Source organism: Gekko japonicus, unplaced genomic scaffold (assembly GCF_001447785.1).
Source record: "Gekko japonicus isolate JY-2015 unplaced genomic scaffold, Gekko_japonicus_V1.1 scaffold336, whole genome shotgun sequence".
Lineage (NCBI taxonomy): Eukaryota > Metazoa > Chordata > Lepidosauria > Squamata > Gekkonidae > Gekko > Gekko japonicus.
In genome coordinates this window covers 270,079-278,306 of record NW_015172014.1, presented here as the reverse complement: position 1 = coordinate 278,306, position 8,228 = coordinate 270,079, and the positions used below count along the sequence as shown (strand labels likewise).

Sequence of the window (8,228 nt, the reverse complement as noted above, 5' to 3'; positions counted from 1 at the left end):
GGCAATTTGGCTACGGCATAAATGAGTTTGCTCTGGAGCCCTCCTTCCTGAGCTGAGACAAAAATGTGTGAGCCGGAGGCTAAAAAAACTTTCCGCTGGCTCGCACTAACTCATCTCAGAGGGAACACTGGATGGGACCCCTGGGCCTGATCGAGCAGGGCTCTTCTTATGTTGAGGGGTGTCAAACCACTGCTCTTCTTTGCTGTCATCCATGTCCAGCAATTTAGGAGAAGCTTTCTAATGTCCTTGCTCTGCCTCAGGAGCTGAGAGGTCTCTGAGAAAGCCACCATGTCCAGCATTTGGAAGAGTCACCTGCTACTCCCGAATGACCTCTGCTGGGTCTTGATTGATGTCACCACCACGGGAGCGGAAACACAGGCCCCTGAACGGCCTTGCGTCAAAGCACGAGCCCTACGATGGTAAACCTTTCAAGGAGGAAGCCTGGCCCAGGTTCAAATCCAGGCCTTGCTATGGCAGCTTTGAGGGACACCAGTTCGAAGTAGTTTGTTAACCCAGTCAAGGTATCCACATCCCTTCCTGGTCCCGCATCGTGACCAACCAGGCCCAGGCAGAGCCCAAGGTTGAACTCAGCCGGCAGCAGCGTGGGCCAGGAGGGACGCCAATCGCCTCTCATGCCAACCACAGCCAAGAATGTGTCCCTCCCCCTCAGCTACAGTCGGGTGCGAAACATCTCCTGGTAATACCAGGCCCGAAGGAGATCAGGCTGGCCATTACCAGGGCCAGGGCTTTTTCGGTGGCGGCTCCTACCTGGTGGAACAAGCTCCCGGAGGAGATCAGGGCCCTGCGGGACTTAATGCAGTTCTGCAGGGCCTGCAAGACGGAGCTCTTCCGCCAGGTGTTTGAGTAGGAGCCGCCACTATGGTACCATCATTACCTGGCCCTGGAGGAAAGAACGCCGGCATTGTCCGGAACAGAGGACACTGAGCTAGTAGAGCAGCAGTAAGTTCGTCATCTTTGTGGAATATCTGGAGCGCTTTATATATGTAATTTTGTAATGTCATATAATGTTTAAATGGTTTTTAAAATGTTTTTATGTGTGGGCGTATGCCTGTCTGTGACCCGACCTGAGCCCGCTTTTGCGGGGAGGGCGGGCTATAAATCGAAAATAATAATAATAATAATAATAATAAGAAGAAGAAGACGAAGACGAAGACGAAGAAGAAGAAGAAGAAGAAGAAGAAGAGGGGATATGGTGACTCCGGCATTACCGCAGCCCTCACCTTCTGCATCACTTTGCCTCCCCGTTTCTTGTGCAGTGTAGCAGCTACACGGGCGGCTCCGTCCCCTCCCGGCACGGCCTCTGGCGCTGGCGCGACTTTCACCACGACGCGGGCCAAGGTGTGGAGGGCCTCTAGCTGGCCCAGCTGGTGCAGATCGCCATGAAGGAGGGCCACGATCCGAGTGATTTTCAGGCCTACCAAGGAGAGGAGTGTCAGGAACGACCTGTCAGCTGTGCTCCTTGGCGGCAGCTTCCCCTACACAAGCCCAGCTGGAATCGGGTGGGCCAGCAATGTCAGGGCCGCTCTCCCGAATCAGAAGAAGAAGAAGAGACTGGATTTATACCCTGCCCTTCACTTGGAGTCTCAGAGCGGCTTACAGACTCCTTTCCCTTCCCCTCCCCACAACAGGCACAACAGAACAAAGGTTCGTCCGGTCTAGACTGACGCCCCAGAAGGCCCATCTCAAAGGCACAGAGGCCAGAACTTACACACTCCTGCTGTCCCCCGTCTACACACCCCCAATAACCCTGGCATCTCGACATATAATATTACCCCTTCGAAACAGGAGAAGTACAAATTTCCCAAGGCCCAAGAGGGGGATTTTCAAGCACCTCTGAGCCCCACCACGGACTGCTTTAGGACGGATTCCTTCTCACGGAGCATCTCTCCACCACAGGATACAGACCCCTCGTCCCACAAAGCTCCTCCTGCGGAAGTACAGAAATTCCTAACAGGAATTCATTTTGGCAGATCAACACAGTGAACCAGTTTGGTGTAGTGGTTAGGAGCTTGGACTCTAATCTGGGAGAACAGGGTTTGATTCCCCACTCCTCCTCCACTTGCAGCTGCTGGATGACCTTGGGTCAGTCACAAGTTCTGATAAGAGCTGTCCTTGAAAAGGAGCAGTTTCTGTCAGAGCTCTCTAGGCTCCACCGACCTCACAGGGTGTCTGTTGTGGGGAGGGGGAATGGAAAGGAATTTGTCAGCTGCTTTGAGACTCCTTCGGGTAGTGAAGGGTGGGGTAAAACCCAGTCTCCTCCTCCGCTTCTTCTCAAGCCTGGGATCTGACCTAGAAGACTCCTGCCCTAATTTATTCATTTACTCCATTTATACCCTGCCTTTCTCACCAATGGAGACCCAAAGCGGCGTTCTCCTCTCCTCCATTTTATCCTCACAACAACCCTGTGAGGTAGGTGAGGCTGAGAGTTTGTGACTGGCCCAAGATCACCCAGCAAGCTTCTATGGCAGAGTGGGGATTCGAACCTGGGCCTCCCAGGTCCTAACCAGACACTCTACCACTACACCATGCCCGCTCTCACGCTAATCCCAGACGTGTGCGGGCAGTGGTTACTCAGGCACTCTCTACGTGCTCAGAGGCATTCATGGCTTGTTGATTCGCACTGCTGGAAACGATGCCTCCTTATCATTCAGTTTTCCTTTAGAGGAACCCTAGAGTCCTGGGCCTGGCCATACCATCCTCTACGTCTGTAGAGGAAGAGTCCCCCAACCTTTCTGAGCCTAGGGGCACCTTTGGAAATTCTGACACAGCGTGGAGGACGTAGACACAAAATGGCTGCCACGGCTTTCTTCAGCCACCCTGTGAAGTGTCTTGTGCTGTGGGAGCACCTGCTGTGCATATTCTAATCTGGGAGAACCGGGTTTGATTCCCCACTCCTCCACATGCAAATGCTGGTGTGACCTTGGGTCAGCCACAAGTTCTTTCAGAGCCGTTCTCTCCAGAGTAGTTCTCCAAAGAGCTCTCTCAGCCCCACCTAACTCATAGGGTGCCTGTTGTAGGGAGAGGAAGGGAATGGGATTGCAAGCCGCTCTGAGACTCCTTCGGGTAGTGAAGGGCGGGGTATAAATCCAATCTCTTCCTCTTCTTCTTCAAAGCAACATTTTAAAAAATCTGCACAGCCAATCAGAAGCCTTGCTGGGCAAAAGCCTCATTTGGCTCCACCCACATTCTAAAGCACTTGGTGGGCACCAAGAGAGGCGTCGGAAGACCGCACGGTGCCCATGGGCCGCATGTTGGGGAACCCTGCTGCAGAGTGCTACTTAGACAACAGCCCCCGTTAAGAGGATAACCTGAGACCGGGTGGCGTGGGGGGGCGTGACGAAGTCTCCACCGTTCTCTCCCCACTGCAGCCTTGCCCTCTGCTCGTCTGGATCTCACCTGCTACCTTTGCCCTCCTGGGCAGCTGCGCAAGGACCTGGCAGACGAGAGGAAACGGCAAGCGAAGGAGCAGCCAGCTGAGCGAGTCCAGCACGACGGTGGAGGGTCCCCGTGTCGCCGCTGCCAGCCGGGCCACCAGTTCCGAGGATGCAAAGTCACCCAGGGCCAGGCCACCGCCCTGCCCGGTCCAGCCGAGGGGATCCCGAAAGCCATCATGGTACAGCAGCCTGAGACGACAGTTCTTCATTACTACCCACAACAACCCAAGATGGAAGGCATGTTGCAAAGACGGGAGTCTAGATGCGCCACCGTTCTCTCCCCACTGCAGCCTTGCCCTCTGCTCGTCTGGATCTCACCTGCTACCTTTGCCCTCCTGGGCAGCTGCGCAAGGACCTGGCAGACGAGAGGAAACGGCAAGCGAAGGAGCAGCCAGCTGAGCGAGTCCAGCACGATGGTGGAGGGTCCCCGTGTCGCCGCTGCCAGCCGGGCCACCAGTTCCGAGGATGCAAAGTCACCCAGGGCCAGGCCACCGCCCTGCCCGGTCCAGCCGAGGGGATCCCGAAAGCCATCATGGTACAGCAACCTGAGACAACAGTCCTTAATGACTACCGACAACAACCCAAGATGGAAGGCGTGTTGCAATGACGGGAGTCTAGATGCAGGAGGAAATACTTCCTCACACAGAGAGTGACTAAAATGTGGAATTTGCTGCTCGAGGATGTCGTGATGGCCACAGGAATAGACAGCTTTACGTCTAGTTAACCAGATCGTGACATGTATTAGTCTTTTCCCTTCCCCCAAATCCAGTAGATGAAGTAATTTAGAATGGTAGTTTCCTTCCCCCATCAAGTAGTTGTATAGATTAGTTCGTCCTTTTCCCATTTCCCATAGTTATAGTCAGGGGTCATTTCGTAGAAAAAGAGCTAGGGGAACTCATTAGCATAATCTTAACCTATAGTTGTTGTGTGTAGTATGGAAAAACAATAACATTTTCAAAAAAAAAAAAGGGAGGGGGTCCAGGCAGACTTATTGAGGACAGGTCTAGAGATGTGAAGGCCCGGGGAAAAACCAGAAAAATTCGGGGAAAAACTTTTTTTCCGTTTTTTTCCCTGAAGCCTTTTTGGTTTTTTTCCGAAAAATTGAAAAAAGAAGAAAAAATTGATTATGGAACATTTTATTTTAACACGACGAATAAAATATTTTAAGACAAGGTGTTCAAATATTTTCCAAATCATTTCTAAAATATATATATATGGTATCAGATTGATCTAATTTCTGTGCACTGAGGACAAGCAAGTCCTAGGTTACAAACTGAACCCTCCAATGCAAGAACAAGATGCATTTCTTCCTTTAGGAGGTGCAATTGTCAGAAGAAAATAAAAAAGTTTTGTTTTTGCATGTGGGTGGGTATTCTGTTTGAAATAATTGTTTGGATACACTATATTTTTAATATGCTAGTTGTGATAATTTCATGCCAAGTAAAAATGTCCGTATATTTTATGTTCCTAAAGTAACAGAATGACTTTCAATCTAGAAAAGACAAAAGAAATGCTAATGTAGCATTTTTTTAATTTTTCCAAAAATTTCCGTTTTTTTCCGAGCTTCAAAATTTCCGGAAATTTTACATCTCTAAACAGGTCTATCAGTGGCTACTGGCCACGGTGACTGAAAGGAACCTCCCCATTCAGAGGCACTAATCGTCTGAACACCAGAACCAGGAAGCAACATCAGGGGAAGGCCTCAGCCTCCATGCCCTGCTGCTGGCTCTCCAGAGGAACTGGTTGGCCTCTGTGTGAGACAGGATGCTTGACTGGATGGACTCTCACTGCTCTGATACAACAGGGCTTTTCCAATGTTCTTATCAGGGGGAGGCCTCGGCCTCTATGCCCTGTTGCTGGCCCTCCAGAGGAACTGGTTGGTGTCTGTGTGCTGGACTAGATGGACCCTCCCTGCTCTGATCCAGCAGGGCTCTTCTGAAGTTCTTAATGCAGAATGCAATCATCTTGATTACAAGAGGGGAGATAAATACCCTGTGTCCCCATTCATCCCTGGGGAAGTCTATCATACTGAACCCGAGATCTCACATTGTAATCTCCTCTTGAAGCTTCTCTGTTTGAGTACTGCCACTCCTAGGTCAGCAACAGGATGACCTGGAAGACTGTCCTCCCACCTGTCTGACTACAGGTATGTGTTTCCTACCCCCACAGCGTTTCTCCTCTGCCTTAACCTCGCTGATATCAATGCGCCTTGTACTTCTGCATCCCGAGTCCCTCCTTCTTTGCAACACCCCTCCTGCCTTCTATAAGGGCTCAGAGATCTCCCTTCCAGCTTGTATCTGGCAAAGGGAGCTCTGACTCTCAAAAGCTCACGCTCTGAAAACCTGGTTGGTCTCTGAGGTGCTGCGGGACTCGAATCCACCTCTTCTACTGCAGACCAGCACGGCTGCCCTCCGAAATCAAAACATTCATTGTGAATAAATGACAAGGTGTGCATTGGGCTGAGCAAGGTCTGTCTACTGACGGAAGAACATCAAAAGAAATCGGTCCTCCGACTGTTCCTAATCATAGAATCATAGAGTTGGAAGGGACCTCCAGAGTCATCTAGTCCAACCCCCTGCACACTGCAGGCAATTCACAAATACCTCCCCCCCCCATGCCCCCAGTGATCCCTGCTCTATGCCCAGAAAGGGGAGGGACGACCATCCAGGATCCCTGGCCAAACTGGCCTGGAGAACAATTGCTTCCTGATCCCAAAATGGCGACCAGCATTTCCCTGAGTGTGTAAGGGCCACAAGCACTAAGCACTGACGCAACCCTCCCAGCAACAGAAGGAGTCCCAAGGCCTCAAGTGCAAGCGAACCAGGACGGTGATCAGGTTAGCAGCCAGACCACACCGGCAGAGGGACCAAAACAGGCCACTATGGGCAGTTAAAGGACGGACAGGGATGTTTTCAAAACTCCCACGCTGTTTAGCCTGGAGAACATCTGCCTGAGCCAGCCGGGCTTTTCTCAGTCACCACCGAAGCGTGCAGGAAGCTCGAAACAGCTGTTGGGGAGGAGGGAGAGAAACTCACTGGGAGGTGACTGCGGCGGAGAATCCTGCCTTGAATTCTTCCTCTGGGATGTCGAAGCTGAGGACATGAACAGATTCCCCCCTAAAGGAAGGAAGGAAAAAAGGCGGGAGGTGACTGTGCAGGCAGGCGAGAGACGGGGTAGGTAGGGCAGTTCGATACGGCAAGGGCAGGAAGAGATTAAGGACACAGAGGCCGAAAGGGCTTCGGTCCATGTGGGGCTGTTTTGACCTGGGGGGAGGGGAGACAGGGGAGGGGGGAGAACCAGGGGGGGGGGGGAGATGCTTGCAGTAGCAAAGTTGCCTCCACCCAGCCTTGCTTGCAGGAACAGGGAAGACCCAGGTGTCCTGAACTGGAAAACCATCGCTTTCTGATAGCCAGGTTATGCAACAGAAGAGCTTAAATAAGAACCGCTAACAGGTGTCTAAATCCACCCTTTTTCTGTCTCCTCAAACATCATCAGGAGAGCCAGGAGAAAATTCTCTACTCAGGTGATCTATTTATTTATTTACTATTTTAGATTTATAGCCCGCCTTTCCTGCACAGGCAGGCTCAAGACGGCGTACAACAGGTTGAAACACAATAAAACACAAATACATAAGTGAAATACTATAAAATTCATGTAACAACAATACACATACAAAGTGCAATTAAGTGCAGACGGCGATTGCTGTACGGTGGTCCAACATAGCTAAACCAATATCCATGGTTGTACTTAATGCCAATAGCATCAGGGCCATAGCAGTTCAGTTTTTAATAGCTCATTCCTAATCGAAGGCCTGGTGGAAGAGCTCCGTTTTACAGGCCCTGCAGAAGTGGAAGAGGTCCCGCAGGGCCCTGAGCTCTTCCGGGAGCTCGTTCCACCAGTGTGGAGCCGCCACTTAGAAGGCCCTAGCTCTGGTGATGGCCAATCTGGCATCTTTCGGACCAGGGAGAGTCAGGCGATTTTGCGACCCTGACTCTCAGTGCTCTTTGGGGGATATATGGGGAAAGGCGGTCCCTCAGGTAGGCAGGCCCCTGACCATATAGGGCTTTAAAGGTCAAAACTAGTGGACTCCCCAGGTCAAACTAGCAAGGGGGGCAGGGCTGGGCTCATGTGCTGATCAGGGGACAGGACCAGTGTTCCCTCTAAGCCAAGTTAGTGTGAGCCAGCTCACAGTTTTTTAGCCTCCGGCTCACACATTTTTGTCTTAGCTCAGGAATGATGACTCCAAAGCAAATTAATGTATGCAGGAGCCAAATCGCTCACTCACAACTTTAATGCCAGTAGCTCACAGAGTAGAATTTTTGCTCACAAGACTCCACAGCTTAGAGGGAACATTGGACAGGACTGACGCTGTGCGGGATTCCCCAAAGGCATCTAGAGCTCACAGTTCCCACCCACCTTTGCGCTGAGGCAGCCACAAAGCTCTTGAGCAAGGTCCGGCCTTCGCAGCTGATGGAGTCTGTCATGGAGGGAGAAGAGATGAGCTACCAAATGACACCCCCCCCAAAAAAAGCCTGTCTTTCTCTGAGCCTCTTAATATCCTCTTCCTGCCCTGTGCGATCCTCCACCGGCCTCCCTCTCCCCAAGCCCTGGGTTCTTCCATTCCCCCCTCACCTTGAAATTTCCCCTGCATCTTAAAGCCTCTTATCCCTCTCCACCAGTGTTCCATCTAAGCTGAGCTGGTATGACCTAGCTCATCATTTTTTAGCCTCCGGCTCACACATTTTTTGTCTTAGCTCGGGAAGGATGGGGCTC

At 51.4% G+C, this 8,228-nt stretch overlaps 1 protein-coding gene across 1 annotated transcript in view; it reads right to left on the bottom strand.

Moving 5' to 3' along the window:
* ELP5 (elongator acetyltransferase complex subunit 5) overlaps positions 1–7,939 on the bottom strand; it is a 13,266-nt gene extending 5,327 nt beyond the window's left edge. Inside the window, exons 1-4 of the mRNA XM_015420305.1 lie at positions 7,872–7,939; positions 6,491–6,571; positions 3,418–3,644; positions 1,242–1,435 (exon numbers count right to left, since the gene is read on the bottom strand). Coding sequence (XP_015275791.1) covers positions 1,242–1,435; positions 3,418–3,644; positions 6,491–6,571; positions 7,872–7,939 — 570 coding nt within the window. The remainder of the gene's footprint in view (positions 1–1,241; positions 1,436–3,417; positions 3,645–6,490; positions 6,572–7,871) is intronic.
* Between the last annotated feature and the right edge of the window lie 289 nt (positions 7,940–8,228).